We start from the raw sequence: 23,483 nt of genomic DNA, 5'->3' as shown, positions 1-23,483 counted from the left end.
GCACGCGCTGCCGCTGCCGCCCGCGCTCGCCGAGCGCTGGGCCGCCTTCCTCGACCAGCAGCTGCGCCCGCTGCTGCAGCAGCACGACACGCCGCTCGTACGTACACACACACGCTACTTGTATATTACACGTTGTGTATATAATGGGTCACGCGGTGCTGTGCCTGGCGCTGGCGGCGCGCGCGCTGCAGCCGCCCGACCTGCTGGCGCACGCGCTGCCGCTGCCGCCCGCGCTCGCCGAGCGCTGGGCCGCCTTCCTCGACCAGCAGCTGCGCCCGCTGCTGCAGCAGCACGACACGCCGCTCGTATGTTATCTCTCTCTCTTCCATGCTATGAGTCCCATATGGTAGTGGGGTCAGCCTTCCTAGTATTTCTCCTCCACTTCGCTCTATCCATGCACCTATCTTCGACATCGTCTTCGGCAACCTCGCACTCACTCATGTCTTTCTGCACTACAGAAATTATTATTATTATTTCAGCCGCTCGTAAGTTATACTGTTACTTTAACTTTAACTGCACGTTTGGCGTAGTGGTTTAAGCGGTCACCTCGCCGCAACAACCGTTGCGCCGCGTGTGGTGGGTTCGAATCCTACCCGGGACAAATCTTTGTGTGATGAGCACGAGTATTTGTTCTGAGCCTGGTTGTCAATTTATCTATATAAGTATGTATTTAGAAGTATATAAGTATGTTTATCAGTTATTTGGTTACCATAGTACAAGCTCTGCTTAGTTTGGAATCAAATGACCGTGTGTGAGTTGTCCAACAATATTTATTTATTTATTATTTATTTACTATTTGTATATTTGTATATTACACATTGGTGTAGAAGTGTATATTATAAGCTACGGGTATTTTACTGTTTTATGCGAAGTTTTTTTACTTTTATGTACGATGATTTCCGATCTAATTTAATTTAATTGAAATAAATACTATTGTAAAATATGAACAGAATTGTAGGTTACATGGAGTGTTATAAAAATGCTTTAATTATATTTTTTCAGGGTGGCTACTATCCGTCAGAAAACTTCTATGAGGTGGAAATAATGCCCGACACATTAGCAGCTAATTATGATGTAAGCATTAATTAATTGTATTAAATTGCAGTTTTTAATAACATTATGTTTATGCTAATTAGATTTTGGAAATATATGTGGTGAAGTTATTTTTTTAGGAGAAATTGTATTCGAATTAATATGAATTATGTTATATCTAGATTTCGGGCTTTTCGCTCGATGTATGTTTATTATATTTTTACAAGTTTATTTGATTATCTTAGTCAATTTTTATTGGTGAATTCAATTTCTAATTTTTCCTTTATTTTGAGAAGACGATTTCTGTCTAGCGGTAGGATATTAATGGGTTGAATTTATTTTTAATTTTATTTGATTATGATATATGATATTATGTTTTTGGTATGTTTGTAATTTTTTAAATATGGTGTTTTGTAATATTACACGTTTTAAATAATGTCGTTATGTTTCGTTTCAGTACAACGACATGGCAACTGCAGGCACGATAGAGGAACTCACAGACGACATCAATGCGGACGATGCTAACGAGGTATGATATAAATATAATAATAACGACCATTAGTCGCATTTACTATTACTATTAAATAATCAATTAGTGTGTTAAGTAATTTTTGAATCCGTATTCAAATTCGGTCATACAAAATTTAATAATTATTGAGTATACATGTCAGTTACATATACAATTAGAGACAAGTGTGGCTCAAAAATATGTAGGTAGATATATCGTCCCCGTAGAACGAAAAGTCATTAAGTAACAAAATGTTCAAAATCGACTTATAAATACCAATAAAATCAGTAATTTTTTCTCCATATTTCTGTCTTACTCTCGTATTCATAACGTAATTATTTAGAAAAATGTAAATCGCGAGACTTAATTAAGTACATTATTTGATTTGTGACAGTTGAGTTACAAGTAACTAAGTCACCTGATTACTTTTTCTCTTCTTTGTTGAAAAAGATACTTACGCATTAAAGTTCCTTATCTACTTTTTCCGCATTACTCCCTATAGGCATGTCTTAAAAAATAGTAATGCGAAAACTCATCAAAGTGACTTAGTAATTTTATTGTATGTGATATTTTGTGCGAAAAGTAACTAACTACCATTAATTATTTTTCGAGCTATATTATTTAAGACCAGACGTTTAAAAGAAAAAACGACAACTAACTATAGTGTTCTGGTTAATATTTTCCCTGACTGTAGATGACATAACACATTAGAGTATTATAATTAAAATGTTTTGGCTACTTTTCACTCAGCAAAAACACTACTAGATGAAAGGTTGGTAACTATGTCCCGTGATACGATGCTACTTAGTGAGATTACGCCCTTTGATCTTAGGACCCTCGCCGCGCCCGCGCATTATTGCAGTCACTCGCAGAGGCGTATTTTAAGATGGCGCGCCCTGGGCTCCGCTAGCTTTCCGCCCCATCAAGGAATGAAAAAACTAAACTTTATTTTCATTTTTAACAAATTAGTTTTTTACATTGTCCTGATCAATTTTATTTATTAAATCGGCTTTAATCGACCTTCACCTCCTCTGGGCAGGCTGAGTCGTCCAGATCTGTAATGCTCAGTTCCGCGGTCGTTGTGGGCCTGGACACTCGGAAGGTGTCCTCCCCCCTAACTTTCCTCAATTTAGAGGCCAGGGCATCCGCTTTTCCGGTCCCTGACCCCTGGGAGCTCAACATTCGAGCTCCCGTAGCCGCAACCCCGAAGCGGACTATTTCATTGTCGGCTTGGTTTATTTTGTCCTTTGCGTCCCTAATAACGTCTCTATATGTCGCACCGCTTTTTGCCGCCTTCAGCTGCAGCTGGAGCCCGAAGATTGGGCGCCTTCTTCTTCCTCCTTCTTTTATTACAGAATTGATGAGTATCTAAACGACAATAGCTCTTGGGAATAGTCGCTCGCTTGATTAGGATTCTTTGAAATTAGGGAACTTTGCCAAATAAATAAACTCAGTAGCAGTAGGTCTAAATATTGTAAAATATGGGCACTTAATGATGCAAATAGGTGATGTTACATACAATTTGATGTTAATCATAAAACTGTCACTTTTTTTCTTTTATATTGTTCACAACCAATGTGCTCACTTGTTGCCCATATTCTTATTATCACATGCTAGTAGGTGCTCCCAACATACGGTATGATCAGAGACTAATAAATAACCGTGAGTTTCTTGCTAGCTCTTCTCATAAGGCTCCACCCCCTTTCCGAGCTAGTGGTAGATTCAGTAATTGTAACGACTATCATAAGTGTCAATATTTGACCTAAATGAATAAATGATTTGATTTTGATTTTCTTGCCCTTTTTGTCGGCTTCCGTAGCCTTGGGCGCCTTGCTATTTTTCCCGACGAGCTGCTACTCTTTGACAGCCGTCGGTTTAGTGAACGGCGGTTTGGAAGCCACTGCACTGTAAGACGCGGCTGTTTACCCTGCTTCTCCTTGGTCCGGAGACCTGTGAGCTGCGGTGCGGTGGCGGTGGCGTGGGGAATGCGTTAGCAGGTACAGCTGAGGACGCTGCCCCTGGTTTTTCTGGCGCGGGGGTTGATGCCGTTGCCTGTGACATGTGATCGACCTCCTCTTGCAAGCGATAATTCTGGCCCTGACGCGCCAAATTCTCCTTCGTGGCATACTGCCTGCTCGACTCCGACACTGCCAGTTTGACGTTTCTGGCAGCGTCTTTGAGGGACTTTATAAAGGTTACCCTTGAGGTGACCGGATTTGTCGGCCACCTCCACCACTGCCTAGTGGTGAGTAAGGATGGTGTCCGCCAGCTGGATGGTGAATTTGTCCTTAGGGTCATTGTCTGACACTTGCTAAAAGGTGGTCTCCTCGCGACCCAGCCGGTTAAGGCAAGGCCCTCGGTCAAGGATGGACGGATTTACGATAACTGACGGTTGACGAGGGCGGCAGCGGCCTGGCTCTTCGTCAGCTCGGGGCAGTGTGAGTGCCTACTGAGCCCGTCCTCCCACTGACGGCTCACCTGTCCCGCACCTGTGTCCTCTGCAAACAGAGGGACACGCGCAGTAATTTTTTGTTACTCGCGTTCACTGTTTCCCCAACCTTTCAATTCTACTAAGCCCCCTCACCCCGACAAGATGCAGACCCAAGAGAGGAAACCGGCCCGGGCTATAGCCCTTCTAGCCCTAGGGTAAATACACCCCTGCAAGGAAAGATTTGTTAAATCTTTGTGTCAAAGGTGTCATACTAAGCGAACTTTATCCTTGGTATGAATCTTTACCTGTTAGTAACGATGTGGTGGATAGGCTATGTGAGCCTGACGTCACTTAGCTCGAGGAAGAAGAGGAAAATGATGTGGCTACATCATTAATGCTGTTCTATTGATGATTTTGTAACGTGTTCTTGTTCATTATGTTTTAATTAGGTTTTGTATACTTAAAGACAGTTTTTTTTTCAATAAATGTTGCCTAAGAATGTTGTTTTACTTTTATACTTTTCAACTGATAGGACACTAGTTTTAAATTAGGCAATAAATTAATAAATAAGCAAAGTCTATTTAGTTGGGTATTTTATTTAGACATAGTTATGTAAAATATGTTTTATTCCTAAAATAACTAACTGATTTTAGTTACTAGTATTATATTTAAATGCTGATGCGAAAACTAACTAACTACATGTGAAAAGTAACTAAGTGACAGATAAATAGGAAAACCTTGGGGTAAAACAAATTATCCTTTACAGTTAATAATTTATATACTATTTTCGTGGTTTAATACATATAACATATACTTAATTAATATATCTTCAAAACAAAACCTTTCATGCATCGATAACTAATCTCCGAAAAAAGTTATATTTTTTTTTGTCATTTAAGACATAAAACACCTCGTATCTCAGAATCACTTAAATGTTAGTTAGTGATTTTTCGCTCTACGGGGACGATATGTACAGTAAATATAGGTCGCGAGTAGCGTAGAGTTAGTTTACTGCATGTGGGTGTGGCGGGTGAGGGCGCGCTCGTGCCCGGGGGCGGCGGCGTGTGGTGTCGCCGCCTCCTCTCTGGCGCACACGCCGCCGTACGCGCACCGCCGCCGCCGCTGTACACTATAAAGACCAAAGCGAATTGTTTTATTCTCGGATCAATTAAATAATGTTTCAATAATGTAAATTATTTCATTTACATTATTATGAATTAGAAACGATACTTTACATTTCTTAATCAAACTTGAAAAACCTCCACCATAAGAATGTCTTTAACTTTCTATTAGTAAAAGAATATCTTAACCGATATTAACTTGAGACGACCGATTTCACTACAATCAAAAATGTAGACAAAACTTTTCTCTTATTTTTCTCCCGACAACCAAATTCATATCAAACACGAAGTCAACAATTCTATAGACTCTCCAAAACAAATAATCAAACGTAATACTTCTGCACAATAATCACATATAATGTTAACTAACGCACTACCCAACACATAACAAAATGATCATAAACAATATTCACATTACCAAAACAACATTATTACTATTATTACTTGTAACAATTAATTTATCGTTGGACAACTGATGTCTCTAACTGTTCCCATTATAACGATTGTTTGTCGTCAAATTTTTTTATCATTTAATGACTGTCGTATCTAGCCATCCCCACTGTCACGATAATCTGTCATCACTGCAAAAAATGTCGTGTCATACTTTAAGTAAACACCTTTATTTAAACATATAAGCCACGACACTTAAAACTATACGATTATCTATCCTCACGACATAGTGGGAACACGCCCTTTGACTTCATAAAATTATTTAAGAACATAATATGTACAGTGCAAATGTACATCTTTCATGTGTCAGCATTTTACTCGACACGCGCGTTCTTATTAATTTATTGTAATTAAATCAGTTCGCGTTAAGTTACCAAGAACGCCGCGCGTGCTCGAACAATCAATCAAATCACGTCATCATTTCATTAATTAGTTAAGTTTTCGGACAATAAACTTAATGGTTGAAATATAAAGTGTATCATTTACATAACAGACATTATAAGGTGTTAACAGTCAACAAGGACTCGCACATCTTAATGGTCCTTCGAGCCGGATTTCGAATTCGGGACCTCGTGTTGTAATTTTTGCCACGTGACTTTTACCGCGAGTGTCGAATTAGCAACTATCAAGTGACTATCAGAACTATCAAGTGACTATCAGAACTATTATTAAGTGTTTATATTAGTGATTAACAACGACCTTGGCAGTGGTTTCGGCATTTCCTGGTCAACAAGGAGCAGGAGTTCAGCAGAAACCAGCCGCTGACGTAAGCTGTAAACTGCGAGCGCTCAAGTAAGATCGTTGCCTTTTACTATTTTACTTAAATTTACTTTTCAACATGGAAAGCATCTTTCAAAATCAGCAACAGCTGTGTGAGGCTATCAGCAAGATAGTCATCAATATCAAGAAGGATTCTGCAGACCGCAAGTCTGTAGACTACTTTAAGAGGCGTCTGGAAACGTTGGAAGCATACTGGAATGATTTCCAATACAACCACGACCGTCTTAGCACGGAGGCGAGCAGGAGCCACCCGTATTTTATCAAGAATGAATATGAACGAACACATGAGGTTTATATTTCAACCAAGACGTTCATCAACGAACAATATCAAGCCATGGTTAGACAGGACACAGGAGAGCCGTCATCTAGCAAATCGAGACAAACAGATACGAGATCGGATTACCAGGAAAGCCGTCGAACTCCGCCTCTCGAGTCGCGATCCACAGGTTCATCAAGCAAGCTTGACGAAATGCTCAAGAAACAAGCAAGTCACTTTAGAGCATTTCTTCGAACTATAGCAAGTATTGATTTAGAACATCTCACACAGAAATGGGAGTTCGAAGATGCGTTAAAAACATTGAAGTCTCGGTGGTCGACGATAGACTCTTTACATCTGGAAATTGACAGCGAGTTGGAAGGCACGGATGAGTCTTATGATATGTCGTTCACCAGGCACGAAACCAAATACAATGAGTTGAAAAGGCAGATAAACGCCAAACTGTGGTCCGTGTCGCACAAGGACAACTGGACCCCAAAGATGGATATTCCACTTTTCAACGGTGACTACAAAAATTGGGTATCTTTTAAAGACTTATTCACTGAAGTGATTCATAATAATATTTCAATTTCAAACGCTCAAAAAATGCAATTCCTGAAGGGCAAGCTGAGGGGAGAAGCTGAGCGCTTAATTCAACATCTGCAAATCAGCAGTGATAATTACTCGGTTAGTTGGGAAATACTTAACAATCGGTACAACAATATAAGGTTGATTTTTACGTCACATGCCAACACCTTGTTAAATTTACCCGCCATCCAACAACCGTCAGTAAGTCATATAAAGAGAATACACGATACCACTCAGGAATGTATGAATGCCATCAAGAATCTTGGCGTGGAAACAAGTAGCTGGGATCCCTTGATCGTGCATATCTTACTGCAGAAGTTGGATACCGAATCACACAATCACTACCTCGAATTATTAAAAAACCCAAGGGAATTACCTAATTTACAAGATTTTTTGCGATTCTTAGAGAACCGATTTACCATGTTAGAATCGGCTAAGAAAAAGTTCGAGAATAGCAAGTCATCAAATAACTCTAACAATTACGCAAATATTAATTCTAAAGTACCTAAATCGAATAATTATACAAAGCAATCATTACCAGCAAATAAAGGAGGTCAAGCTTCGTCTAACAATTATTTCGCAAGAAATTGCCCACTCTGCAAAGAACAACATGGTTTATATTTTTGCAATAAATTTTTAAACATGACTCCACAATTAAAATGTGGTACAATTAAACGATTACATGTGTGCGAAAACTGTCTTTATGACCATAAAGATAAAGCCTGTACTTCGGAAAAACGATGCCGCGAGTGTAAAGCTAAACATAATACACTTTTACATGAAGCGTTCATAAACCCGTCGTGCAATATTACAATTGACGACATAAGTCAAGAACAAACAGTCAGCAAAAAACCTATGTTGCAACATGGCAACGGCGGTAATGAAATATTATTAGCAACCGCAATGATAAAGATCCAAGCAAGTAATGGGTCATATCACCAAATGCGGGCCCTGATTGATCAAGGTTCCCAAGTCTCTCTTATTTCTGAGAAAGCTGCACAGATTTTAGCTTTACCAAGACGTCAGTGTAAGGGAGTTGTATCAGGGATTGGGACAAAGGAAAGCAGCTGCAAGGGTGTTATTCAAATATCATGTTCATCATTGTATAACAATTTCACTTTCAAGACAGAAGTGTATATAATGAACAAACTTATCAAAAATTTGCCCAGTTGCTCGTTTAGTAAGCCTTCATGGTACCATCTGGAAGGGATACAGCTTTCAGATCCCGAATTCAATGTTAGCCGTCCAGTGGATATATTGTTAGGTGCAGACGTATATTCACACATCATAATGGACGGAATCAGCAGATCAGATCAAGAAGCACCTATAGCGCAACAGACCCGTTTGGGTTGGATTTTGTGCGGAAATGTGCAAACGTTGCATTGTAACGTTGTCCGCAATCAATTGGACGACATTATAAAATTTTGGGAAATTGAAGATATTTCCGCATCAGAATCCCCGTTATCAGAGGAGGATAGCCAGTGTGTTGGATATTACAAGTCAACTACAAAAAGGCGAATGGATGGCTCATATGAAGTCAGGATTCCATTGAAGGAGAGTTTTGAAGAATATCTAGGTGATTCGAAACATACTGCTATTGCTCAATTTCGCCAATTAGAACAAAAATTCCGTCGTAATAAAAACATTGAAGAACAATATAAATTATTCGTCAATGAATATCAGACATTAGGACATATGAAACCGTCAATTAGTAATCGGAAACCCGAGTTCTACCTACCGCACCATTGTGTAATTCGTAATGAGTCAACTACTACGGCACTCCGTGTAGTTTTTAATGCATCAAGAAAAACATCGACGGGTTTGAGTTTAAATGACCTTATGTTAAAGGGGCCAAATTTGCAACAAGATCTGCAATCACTCTTACTCAAATGGAGACAATTTCCATACGCTTTCACAGCGGACATCGAGAAAATGTTCCGATATATTTGGGTTAAAGAAGAGGATCAAAACTTACAAAAAATCATATGGCGGGATTCTGTTGATTCTAAGCTTAGCGAATATCAACTGTGTACAGTCACATACGGCACCAAGGCCGCACCATTTTTGGCCATGATGACACTGAAACAGTTGGCCGAAGATGAACGATTAAAATATCCCGAGGCTGCAAAAGTTTTGGAACAATCATTCTATATGGATGACGTATTACACGGAGCGGAGAATGCTGACTCTGCATTAAAATTACAACAAGATCTAATTGATTTGTTGAAGCTAGGCGGATTTAATCTACGTAAGTGGAAATCTAATTGCCCTACACTTTTACAAAAAACAACAGATATCAATCAAGATTTTGATATCAAACAAGCGGAATCATCAAAAACATTAGGGCTACGATGGTCCCCGAATCAAGATTTATTTTCATTTCAAACACAAGTTGAACCAAACATCAAGAAATTAACTAAACGATCGTTACTTTCTGACATATCTAAACTATATGATCCTCTCGGTTGGTTGTCGCCAGTATCAACTAAATTAAAGCTTTTATTCCAAGCAGTATGGATGTCAAATGTACAGTGGGATGACCGACTATCAGACGAACTTATCAAGGAGTGGATGAACATCAGAGAGGACATGAAAAACATTAATCAAATTCAATTACCGCGTTGGCTGGGTACATCATCGAAATCTATCAGTATAGAGCTACATGGATTTTGTGATTCTTCTAACAAGGCCTACGCTTGCGTTATTTATTGCAAGATACAAAGCAAGGACAACGTCAAGATCTCTCTAGTAGCGGGAAAAACGAGGCTAGTTCCAGCTAACAAAAGCATATCCTTGCCTAAATTAGAGCTCAGCGGTGCCTTACTATTAGCTAAATTGATATCCAAGGTTCAAGCATGTCTCAGCGATTTCAGCATTCAATTATATGGCTGGACTGACTCGATGGTAACTTTAGCATGGATTCAAGGTGACCCAGGGCGGTGGAAACCCTTTGTCGCAAATAGAGTCAGACAAATCTGCGATATTATGCCTTCAAATAACTGGCATTATGTGAAATCGGCCGACAACCCGGCGGACTGCGCCAGCCGTGGTATGAGTGTTGAACAGCTAATGGAACACTCCCTGTGGTGGAAAGGACCATCGTGGCTACCTGGTTATCATAATAAACAACACAATCAATCAGAAATTTATACAACCGCTGAAGAAGCAAAAAAGGTAAAGCAAGTAAATTACATTACAAAGGAAAAATGTGACACAAGCATTATTGACGAGTTGTTACATAAATATAGCACGTTCCAGAAATTAACAAACGTTTTTGCGTGGGTATTGAGATTCATTAAACGTTTTAAACAAAATAATGTTCATCAAGGAACATATTTAACTTTACAAGAAATTAATGAAGCTAAACGTACCATAATAGCCCATGTACAACGTTACGAATTTACAGAAGAAATAAATAACCTACAGCAAAACCTTTCATTGCAAGCAAAAAGTAAGTTATTACAGTTCAACCCATTTATCGGCAACGATAAACTCCTAAGAATTGGAGGTAGATTGAAAAAGGCCAGCATTAATCCAGATATGATACATCCAATAATACTCCCTCACAGCGGTCGTCTAACCGACTTGATAATAGATTGTGCGCACAAATTAACCTTGCACGGGGGAGCTCGGGTAACATTGGCTACCATCCGCCAAAAATACTGGATTATAGGAGGTAACAGAGCTGTAAAAAAGCGGTTACAAACCTGCGTGACTTGCCGAAAACATAACCCCATTAAAATGTCGCAATTAATGGGAGATTTACCATCACAGAGATGCAATCAAGCTAAACCGTTCTTTCATACAGGAGTCGATTTTACAGGACATGTGATGATAAAGGCCAACAAGGGCCGTGGTATCAAGACCACAAAGGGGTATATTGCAGTCTTTGTATGCATGGTCACGAAACTAGTTCATCTAGAGCTCGTTTCTGACTTAACATCATCGGCATTCCTCGCATCATTACGCAGGATGGCTGCAAGAAAGGGGACCCCACGACATATTTACTGCGATAACGGCACCAACTATGTCGGCGCCAGCAAAATTTTATCAGAAGAATATCAACACATTTTGCATACATTTGATCAAGATTTCATCAAGGAAATCACTAACATGGAGGTAGAGTGGCACTTTAACGCTCCTTCGTGGCCTTCAGCTGGGGGTCTGTGGGAAGCAGCAGTTAAGAGCGTTAAGTACCACCTTCGGAGAGTCATTGGTGAACAACGCCTAACCTTTGAAGAATTTTATACCATACTGGCCCAAGTAGAAGCCATACTCAATTCGAGGCCTTTGTGTCCATTAACAGAAGATGCTAACGATTTAGAATTCCTCACCCCATCGAGCTTTATCAACATCAATCAAGACATGACTATTTTGGAAACCGAGACAGACATGCGGACCAGATGGTACTTGACACAGAAAATCGTACAAGACGTGTGGAAGCGATGGCGGTCAGAATATCTAACTCAATTAACATCAAGAAGTAAATGGAGAAAAAATCAACCCAACATTAAAATCAATGACGTAGTAACGATCAACGATGCGAACCTTCCTCCAGGCAAGTGGGCGGTCGGCCGCGTTGTTGAGCTGCATCCAGGTTCTGACGGCCACGTCAGAGTGGTCACGCTACAAACAAAAAATGGACTTATCAAGCGTCCCATCATAAAATTATCAGTATTACCTGTGAACGAAAAACAACAAAATCAAGCCGAAACAATTGACACACCCAGCAAAAATACAAAAAATCAGCATAATACAGCTAAACACGGTTTCGTCTCACTGGCAACGTTACTAATATTTCTTTTGAGCATCTTTACTACTGGCCATTGTTCATATAATGTAACTCAACTAAAAGACAATCAAGGGTTATATTTTGATAAAATTGCTGACATGAAATTAATAAGAGATGAATGGAAGATAGTCTCCTATTACGACATGAATACATATTGGCAAGGAACAACAGCATGTAACAAATATATAAAATACTTAGACGGTGTCTGTAGTAAGCTTAAAGGAGATTCCCATTGTGACGTAATATCAGTCCAATTGCAACTCGAATACTCAGAATTAGAATACAATAACAACTTGTTACTAAATAAACATACCGACACGCGTCGCGATAAGAGACGGCGCAGGGGTTTAATAAACGGTGTCGGGTATCTCGCTAATAGCTTATTCGGCGTTCTGGACGATCAATTCGCACAACAATATAAAAATGATATACAATTAACAAGAGACAATGAGAACCATTTGGCTTTGCTTTTAAAAAATCAAACTTCCATCATAGAGGTCGAATACAACATTTTAAAAAGAACAGAAGATTCCCTCAATAAGCAACATAAAATGTTAAATCAGTTATCCCTCAAGTTCGATAATTTGGCGCAAACTATGAAGAATCAAGCTGAAAAAAGTCAGCTAAATAATGAGTTCAGTTTAGGCGCAATAGCCGCAAGCAATATGATTAGACAATTAGAAACTATACAAACTACTTTATTAGATACCTTGATGGACGTCTATCAAGGTAGAATCAATTTCCACTTAATATCACCAAATCAACTGAAAGAAACTTTAAGTACTATTTCAAGTCATCTTACAAAAGATCTTTCATTGCCAATTAACAGCTTACATGGCGATTTCACAAAACTTTACCGTTTACTAAAAGTAAAGGCAAAAATGTGTAAAGAATATTTAATATTTGAGTTGAAGCTCCCTTTAATCACGCGGGATTCGTTTGAAATTATGAAAACCTTATCGATTCCTCAAGCTATCGGTAACAGCAAGATGGCTAAAATGTTGTCGACAGCAGAGTACGTTGCAATAAGCCTAAGGAAAGAGTCTTACGTAACGATGACCACCTTCGATATCAACTCATGTAACCATGATGCGATGGATGAATACCTATGCTATATACATAGACCTATTTATCGTTTGAAAAATGACGAAAGCTTCTGTCAAATAGAGCATAGCACGGGAAAATGCAAGATTGCCGTGACTCAATGCATGAATGAGTGGACCGAAATTAGCAAGATAAACAGATACATGTATTTCTGCTGTGACACTTGTTACATTCGTGTATTATGTGACGACAAAGCGTTATCAGCACGATTAGAAAAGGCTGGCATATTTAATATTGAACAAGGATGCTTAATCCAAACTGAAAACTTTACCATTTACGCACACAATGAAGGTTTAACCAACCTCCACATGAAATCAAAATTGTACACACCGGAAATAGAACCCATAAGCCATGTCATTAATATTAGCATTGCAAGCTCTCTGATACAAAATTACTCATCTCATGATGAACAATTAGAGGACCTCAAGAAACAAATAGAGGCTCTTAACAATAATGAGAACTTAGCAAGTAATGTTTCATACCATGACATCCACCACTATACTATAATCTATATTATAGTGGGGATTGCACTACTTGTTGGTGTTATCGCCCTGGTACGACGATTTAGCGGCAAGCAGCTTCCTCGTCAGGTGCTGGGGAAGGTCGACCAAGCGACGCCACAGCCCGCAGTCATCACCGAGCGCACCTCACCATTTAGGCCCTCCCGATCAAATTCGGTCACCCGTGTGTATAGTATCAGTGCGCGTGATAATCAGTGTAATATCAATAGTGTAAGTGATACTCAAAATGAATGTGTGTATAGTGAAGTTTCAGTGCCTAAAGTAGACAAGTGCGTTACTCCAATGCCAAGAAAAACAAAGTTCATTTAGGGACTCTATATTATTAGTATAAGAAACCTAATGGCTTCATCTTGTTATCATTATCACACACCCACATGTCATTTTCATCTTTCTCCCGTGGGAGCATGTACAGTGCAAATGTACATCTTTCATGTGTCAGCATTTTACTCGACACGCGCGTTCTTATTAATTTATTGTAATTAAATCAGTTCGCGTTAAGTTACCAAGAACGCCGCGCGTGCTCGAACAATCAATCAAATCACGTCATCATTTCATTAATTAGTTAAGTTTTCGGACAATAAACTTAATGGTTGAAATATAAAGTGTATCATTTACATAACAGACATTATAAGGTGTTAACAGTCAACAAGGACTCGCACATATGCCTACCAACTTTACGATTACCATTTATAACTTACCTATAATTACCTGTAATAACAAACTTCCAATCTGCATACAAATAACCCTAACACTATCAAATATCCCTCTCCATACAATAATTGTCAAATTTACCACCATATATTAAACTACTAAGCGTTTATATTATATTTCAGTTATGTGGCGCGGTGGGCTCATCGGCTGAAACACCTGACTTCATTGCAGACGGACTCGGCATCGACGATAACGACAAAGTAAGTTATCTATATATCAGGCTACAGCGGCCATTACCATAGAAACGGATCAAAGTTACAGAACTTTGTTTAAATTATCCAAACACGTGCAAGTTTTTAGAAAGTTTCAACAATAATAAAAAATCTCGTAATATTTTATGTTATTAACATCTGTCTCAAAATTATGTATTATTGTATTGTTTCAGTTGTCGGTGGCAAAGAACAATTTCTTGGAGTTAGCTAGTCAAAGGTTCGATGACGAGTGAGTATCACTTGTTACATTATTCATACAGTACTCTACTCATCATCTATGTACTAATAATTATGTATGTGTGCAGTATGTGGGAGGACTCTGGTGACGCAGACGCGGATGTAGTGCGAGACGTGCTCGACCAACACTCACGTAAGTTATTATACATGTAATATAAAAGAATATATTCTATTTTTAGAATAACATAATGAACAATTTAGGATTACGTACCGGATTTTATCGTTGTTAGTTCAACTGTTTGACAAAGTAAATTGTGATGTTCGTATTTTTAAATTTTAGTCAATTCGGTTTCCGGATCAGGTAAGCGTTTTTCGAACATCTTCGAATGCCCTTTAATTAGTATTTAAGCATGTCTCCATAGAAAATTATCATGTATTCTATATTTTACGTAGTTCCCTCTGTAGCCCGAAACTATTTCTCTATTGTGTATGTTTGTAACTAGTCCGATCGATCGTAACAATAGAAGATGATCAGATCGCGTGGTCCACATGAACCTGACTGTCGTTTAGCGAACACTTATATGTATATCGTACAATATAGTACGCATATTGAGTCAGTCGATCACCACATGTAATGGGATGCATGCTGTTTTAACACGGTTTTATTTAGTTCAATTGCCCTCGATTCCGTGGTGCGCGTTCGGCGCTACTTCCCTGTAGTTGTAGAATTTGTACTGTACGATTCGATACAAATTAGAACAGTGGTTTACGCATCCTAGAATAAGTAAATAAAGGTAACATAAACGTAAGCGTCGCTAGAATATAACTTTATTAAACGATGACTGTCGCACGTAGCGTGGGAGAGCGGCGACAGCTCGGGCGTGGCGGGCGCGGGCGACACGTGGGGCGCGGCGGGCGGCTACTGGCGCGGCGCCGACAACGCGCCCGTGGCCGAGGGCTGGGCGCACTTCGGACACGCGCCCGACACCGACACTACTGCTGACGCCGCCGACGACACCGCGCGCGGTACGTGTATTATACATATGACAACTAAGTATATATTGGCATAATACCGAGCAAAAGAAATCTGAAAAATTGTTTTGTTAATCGTAGATATCAATAAATACATATTTTTTTATGAAAGTTGAACAGGGGTCATCATAATCTCTACTCTCAAATTAATTATACAAAATCATAATTTGTATCACATTCCAGATCCAAACGCGACATCGGAGCTAGAGTCGAACCTGCGCACGATGCGGCTGGAGGGCGGCATGTCGGACAAGAGCATGGACGAGGCGAGCAGCGTGGAGCTGGCCAACAACCTGCTGACGGCGATGTCGGCCATGTCGGCGGACGCCATCGCCAACATCGTGAACGCCAACCTGCCGGCCGCGGCGCTGGACGAGCCCGCGCCCGCCGACTCCTCCGAGCACAGGTGATGCGCGCACACGCCCCACGCGCGCCTCTATCTATAGACACTACACACGACACACTATATACTATATACTTCTAACGGATGCGTATTGTTTATACACAACGAACTTGAGCTTACTGTTATATCATTTGTTATATACTTAATGTGCTGATATACGAGTGAATACACAAACTTGTGGCTTAAACATATTTGCATACTTTCGTATTCACTAACAATACATTATAATAATATGTCCTTATATATAATATAATAGCTCAATAAGTGTCATGGAGCCAATTCCTTCGCATAGTGTTGCCTAAGTATTGCCTATAAATTGATTACCAACCCTATGCAATATGCATTCATTTTAATTAGAAAATTCATATTATTGTTTATGAATATGAATGTTAAAATAATCGATCGAATTGAGGACCTCCTCCTTTTGAAGTCAGTTAAAAACTAGCCACAAGTAAATCGTACTCACTCGTTTATCTCTATTGGCAAATGTAATATAAGTTTACAAAGTTCAGTGATTCATTGTCATATACTGTGTACATACAGCGCCTCTCCAGTGTATACATTATGTATAACTGTATATGTGCAATAGGCTTATATGTGCACGAGTAAATGACTCATTAAAATTACTGAATCTTGAACCATATGAAACGACACTCAAATATAAGTAACACTTAAAACTCATGTTATAAAACGTGTGTTTTTGTAATAGCAAGAATTTTGAGTGCTACTTAAAATTGAACTACGTTTCAATTTAACTATAATTTCCATATATTAAAATCAGTTTTCTATGCTACTTATATTATAAGTGAAAACTTGCGAATTTATAAATAAGTGTATGTATAATGAATACGCATCCGTTATACCTTGTATCATGTATAAATAACCATTCACCTTCTCGCTCTAACACGACCAATAATACTGCTATCTCCTTCACTCTAAAACACACATTTGTTCTTAAACATAATGCTGAAAAGAGACGACAGTATTGTAGTGTGTTCAGAGCGAGTTTTTCAGTAGTCATGTTCCGTTAAATCATTAAAATGTTGAACATTTTGTAAAACGAATACAGGTCGTCTGAGCAAACTTGTATACAATCGTTTAGTTCAAATAGTAGCCTCAATTTCAAAATCCTACGGGTAAATTTTTACTGAGTTTTTGAGTGAAATTTTCGATTTTCATACAACTATCTATTGTATATTAGACGAGACATCTTATCTCATTACTACCTTGTTCAGAAAGGGCGAATTTGCCGCGAATTGATTCGCGCGTGTTCTTTCGACTCTAGGCGTTCAAGCTTCACGCGAGTTTAAATTGAGCGCGAAGCTCACGCTCCTTGTGTACAGAACGTTCTCAATCAAATTCGCCTCTTCTGGACAATGTCTAATCGCTTTTTAATAACTTGTTATCATAAAATACAGTTATTATCCTTCGTAAACTATGTATGACTATGTATGATTGCTCAGACAACTTGTATAAATAAGTGTTATAATTCCAAACACCAATAGCCTGACAATTTGGGGTCCAATGTGAAAATTCCTTCTGTCCTTCTCCTACGAGGAACCGTTCGATGCTATATTATCATATTTGTTTAGTATTACGTTCGACGCGCGCTCTACGTGTGCCGTCATCTATGTTATAATGTTTAATACAAGGTTTTTGTATTTCATGTGCGGTACACGAATACATGTTACTGCGTTTATTTGTAACTAAATATCGCACTGTTTTATAGTCCATTGAAAAGTTACATTTAGGGTCGCATTTTTCAGAGGAGAGGGGGTCAGTAGAAACTTACATTGTAATCTCCGGCCTCCCTTCTCCAAGATGGTGCTCCCACAAATTGAAAAAGTAAGTAATGCAACATTTCAATGGACTACTACTAATTGATGTATTGAATTTTGTATGTAACGGTAGATATTTTGTTACAATATACTATGATCGTATGATCAAGAAAGTGTCTGTTAACTGGCGTATTTTTTACAAATTCATACAAAAGCGGCTTTGTTCGAACGTGACGCTATGCGATGAAACGTAAAGTGTTAAGTTGCTTGTGTGGGTTAAAAATACGCCTGATTTGCGATATTTTCACGGTTAGTTTTATGTAAAACGCGGGAGTAAAATTATTGTACATTAATGTTACATGTACCTGTGTTAAGTGTTCATAGTAAATGCTGTATCATATATTCGTGCCCGCACTTTCTCTCAGATGTCAGATGTGGTACACAACGATATAATAAATTGTATATATTATGAATAATTTGGGCAATTATCGAGCTTTACCCTTATATTGTAATTCTTCAATGTTATAGTGAATTTTATTACGATCGTTTGTCGGACGAGCCTTGTTCAAGAACACTTTGTTAGCTGAATTGTGTTAGAAGACACTCTAGAACATACACTTGGTATACGCAGCTCCGAGCACGTATACACACACTAGGTGTGTGTGCGCACGTTGATACAGACCGTCAGACAACTATGGACATGATAGTTTGTGTCTGTACTGAAACGAGTCTGTTACGGTTGAAAGACATCTGTCGGCACGGAATCTCATTGTTATCCTTCTAAATTGTATTTTACTAGCACGAGAAACAGTAAGTGTGACTTCACTGCGCAGTTTATCGTAGTTAATTGGGCAGCGTAATAATGCGATTCCGTGCTAAAAGATAAAGTTTGACCATAAATATGTGCAACATACATTGGAGTAGCGTTATTTGTGTGCGAGTGTCGTCGTAGTTACAGTAAACACATAGTGCATTGATCTCAACGGATTCTAAAACATAGTTTTTGCATTTTTATATAAGAAGGGTCGAGGCAACAGTGTTATGGTTCATAAGTATTCTAAGTTACAAGCGATTTCTCTCTTCTAATGAAATACTTTTAAAAGTACCTTATTGTTACGGCGAGATTGTCTTAGTTGAAATCATTCCTTTTTGAGTTGTTTAAATTACGATACGTGGCATACGACAGTCCTTAGCTACGATAAAAAATATCGCTTTCCGTCTTCTTAACTAATCATTTCGTTTATTTTTGACTTACAGAGAGTTATAAATATAGCAGCATTAATGTTGGTTTCCTAACACATTGTAAAGTGGGTTGTAATGCACTTGTATGGTCGGTATTCCATCGGATATGCAGTTTAAAAACAGTAATATGATGGTAATTTATAGTTATTCTTACTCCAAGCATGTTTTTATTATTATGGAATTACAAGATTGGAAATGTGCCTGTTTCAGACATAATTACGTAAAATTTGGCTCATTTTAGGTCAAACTTACCCTGTCCCACAGTTGGGTTAGCCCTCTCTCGGGAGGGGAGGGAATGATGTATAGTTTGATCAGTAATCGTGTTGTTTAGAAAGTGTTGAGTCTTGTTCCAATTGTCGCAAGTAATCGGTTGTTTTAACTCTCATATCGTGTCATATATTATTATATCAGAGAACATATCGACTGAAAGGTATGTTACATCTCAATATTTAATTAAATTTAAGTTAGGAAGGAAATATGAGTTATTAATTTATTATGCAGTTCAAGCATCTTTTTGTCGCCCGATGTAAACTCCAGAGAATTTGAAATTTTATATAATCTAGCCAGGTTAGGTCACACTTCAGATAGTCTAGACTTTCTTCAGACTTCCACTGCACACACGTACAGCAAATATCTCAAGAATTTTCTCATAATATCTATTACATTCATTGTTACTTTTTGTAAAGCAACATAACCTAAACTACAGAACAATTCAACACAAAGTTATGTGATGTTAGTACATGGATTTGATAAACAACAAACAACATATTGTTTATTTACTACTATAAAGACCGCCAGCATCAACAACATTTTTTTATAGACAAAGTTGGTTTTATTTTGTTAAATAACACTAAAATAATAATAGGTGATGTTTTTTGTTCTACAAAAAGTAATTCTGTATGTATGTTACTGTAAAAGCCCGAACTGTGGTAAATCCTAAGATTTTCCGGTAAAACCTAAGATAACTCTCAATGGTAAAAGTCTGAACAAGCCAGAGTTTAAAAACTATGTTACGATATATAAAAAAATCCGCCTTCATAACTATGTTTATAACTATTTCACGGTATAATTATATACTGTGACATAGTTATAAAGAAGGAGTTTTAGGCATAGCGACATAGGTAGGTTAGGTTAGAAGGCTAAGGTGGGAGCGAGCGAAGCGAAGCTCCCACCTTGGCCTTCGTGGTAATTTTTTTTTAACCACCCAGAAGGAGGAGCCCCGCGTAGCGGGGCTCCGGCGACATCTCGATATCATCAAGTGAATATAGGTAAAAGTTCGAAATAAAATAATTGTTCGGACTTTTACCATTGCGAGTTGGTAAATCTTAGGTTATACCGGAAAATCTTAGGATATACCACCGTTCGGGCTTTTACAGTAACATGTATATTGAATAGTTTTATTATATGTGTTAGCTTTTGATGTTGTGTGTACTTCTTATACGTCCGTGCATATCTCGTATTGAAGCAGTAAGGATCGTTCTCGGCGCTACTCTCTCACATATCCGATTATATCAATAGGTTAGTATCCGTTGGTTTGCTTGTCTGACTGTTTTGACTGGAAGACGCGACACACTGCAGACTGGCTGTTTAATTTATACTTACGAATTGGGATGATTGACAGTCTTGTTAATTTGGATAGATTTTGGGTTAAGTTACAAGTTTCTTGTATTTTCCCGTCAAATAAAATGTTGTATTATTCGCTCTTTAGTGTAACAGCTCCAAATTTTTGTTCTTGTATGTATGTCAAAGTTATTCAAGATTGTCAAAGTTGACCCAGTTTCATGTTTATTTTTGCTGTTTATTCCTTCTCGTTCAAAATGATTGGTGCCAAATGTTGTTCTGATTTGTTGTTAAATAAATATGTAATGAATTCGAGCTCGATCTGATTACAACGTCTATGTGATATGTTATAATTGCTAGCTAATTCTGTGGACTCAATCAATCATGGAATCAAAACTGTTCTAGAAAATTATTTGTTGAAATTTTGTGTTAGTTTTTTTTATACTTTGGTAACATATGGGATCGTGACGTGTGCACGTGTGCACGTGAGCACGTGTGCGCGGAGACGCGAGTGTCGTGTGCGAATCACATTTCAATATATCGCAGACATATTGTGAGTCCATATCGTAACGTTTAGTTGTTATTAGCTCGCGACGAACAAACCTAGTGTTAGTTGTACCGGCGTAGTGCGTAGTACGTAGTACGTAGTGCGTACTGTTGTAGAGCTACACGATATTTTTGTACACGTTAAGTTGTCGTGACGTCATGTTGTATGTACGAGTATACTGACCATTGTGATGAGAGAGTCGGGCGCGCCGCTCGCACGCGCGCATCGATGGACATTACTAAAAATGTTAACACTATTTTTCGTTTGCGAATCTTGCACAGTAAGTGTTAACTTTAGAGCACTTTGTAAAAAGTTATAAGTACTTAGCATACTTCTGTTCTTAAAAAGCTTAGTGTGAAGCACATTATGTGTATATAACAGTTGTATGTCCAGCGATGTGCGCGTGTCGGGAGTGCGCTTCGAAAGGTGCTAACTATAAGAATTTGTACGTAGCCTCTATGTGTCCGTGCCGTAGTGCGTGCGCGCGACTGTGTCGCACTGTGTCGCTCTGTGTCGCACGTGTCGCGCCGCCACCACACCAGTTCATATAAATATTGTGATTCTTAGCCACTAGTTCAATATTCTTGTTGTCTTCAATTTAAATTTTACTATTATTATCTATGTATGTACGTGTCACTCGCGAGTGTGCACCAATCTATGAACAAATTAATATCGTTCTATGTATGTATGTATGTATGTATGTGTTGTGTAGCGGCGGCAGGTCGCCGTGCGTGCACCACTCACTGTGTTAGGAAGACGATGCTATATTGTGTACGAATATATTCTGTATGTGATTATCTGTTGATAGTGTTACATGGTCCCGACGGTTCCTGGTCGTCTTCCTAAGACGTTAGTATTATAGTTGTTAGCATTTAAAGCTGTGAAACGTAAACATTGTATTAGTGCAATTAGTTGCCCGTGGGTCTTGTTGTCAAATTTTATATTTCAATTATTGTAAGACGGTAGGTGAAGTTGTTGATTTATTATTTCTAGTGTTTCAGTTCATAACTCTTTGTAAATACTGATTATGATAAACGATTCATGTACAATTCCGGTACCAAACTATTGTAATTATGTCGTCCCGTGTGTATCGACGTCACGTTTAGCTCAGACCAATCAGTTTTCTCGTGACTCATTCACTTCTTTTCCTCATTGGCTAGTTGTCAGTGGCATCGGTACACACGGGGTGAGTTTGTGTAATTTACAAAATATTAAAAAAAATACAATTTTTGGATATCTAGTAAAAGTTTCGTAGCGAAATATACCTATTAGTGTTTTGTAAGGGGCGAGTGTGATAGTAACATGTGATCGTTTTTACTGCATGTATCGGTTCGCTTCAGTGGTACTCAACGATTTATACAATGTACAGGATTTTGTGATAACATGTACTTTTGACTGGTACGTTGAGGGAACGCGACCGTCCTTCATGTCATGATCGTCATGCTTACCGCTAGCTAGTGTTACTGGCTCGTCTCCGCTCACCAGTACTCACCACTGTACTCCGCTGTGACGACGTCGCGCACGTGTTGTATCGGTCGCTTCATAACAAATACCATCTATTTGTTTTGCCTTATTATTGAAAATAACGTGTCGACAATCCGCCTGAACGACAGTCAACTGTAGGTTATTTGTTTATCAAAGCGATGTGTTGTCCAACATGTGAGCGAGGTCGCAGTTGTAAGATATATTAGCGTCGATGTCTCATTCATATAGTTGAGCTATACATACTTATAACTTGATACATTTGCAAGGACATTGATTACAACACGAAGCGTACAATGTGTATTGTTGAGCTTCGCTTGTTGAAGTGTCGCTAGCTGTCGCCCAAGTGTCGCCGGGTGTCAGCGAGTGTCGCCGAGTGTCGGCAGGTAGCGACGGAGAGCCAGTTGCCCGTTTAATTATAAACTTAATTGATCTTTCATATTATCTTGTATCGTTGTAAGACGGAGGCAACTGTCCCTCGCTGTGTACATAGTGACGCGATGTAAGCTGTGAGCAACGCGGGCGCATAATGCCCGCCGCCTGGTTAAACGAGAACTGTGCCTTCCGGGCGCGAGGGGGCGCGGCCACACCTGTCCCCGCCACCCCCACCCCCCACCCCTCCCGGTCCCTCCCCCCGGCGCCCCTCCCCGCCCCGCCCCGCGCCGCGCCCGAACGCCCGAGACATAATAAATGCTCGTAATGTATTCTATTGTATTTATATCATAGTTAAAGTTTTATTAAAAAAGTTGCTCAATA

The 23,483-nt window shown here is 38.9% G+C and overlaps 1 protein-coding gene across 1 annotated transcript; it reads left to right on the top strand.

Moving 5' to 3' along the window:
* Positions 1–94: 94 nt before the first annotated feature.
* LOC142976324 (uncharacterized) lies at positions 95–23,483 on the top strand. The gene is made up of 8 exons (XM_076119610.1): positions 95–305; positions 1,003–1,074; positions 1,490–1,561; positions 14,417–14,494; positions 14,680–14,735; positions 14,812–14,876; positions 15,539–15,709; positions 15,899–23,483. Exons 1-8 carry the CDS (start codon positions 144–146, stop codon positions 16,123–16,125), a joined length of 903 nt encoding a protein of 300 aa, XP_075975725.1. The 5' UTR covers positions 95–143; the 3' UTR covers positions 16,126–23,483.

This window comes from Anticarsia gemmatalis, chromosome 10 (genome assembly GCF_050436995.1).
Source record: "Anticarsia gemmatalis isolate Benzon Research Colony breed Stoneville strain chromosome 10, ilAntGemm2 primary, whole genome shotgun sequence".
NCBI classification, from domain to species: Eukaryota; Metazoa; Arthropoda; class Insecta; order Lepidoptera; family Erebidae; genus Anticarsia; species Anticarsia gemmatalis.
The sequence above is the reverse complement of the archived record's forward strand: the minus strand, read 5'-3'. Positions and strand labels throughout refer to the sequence as shown.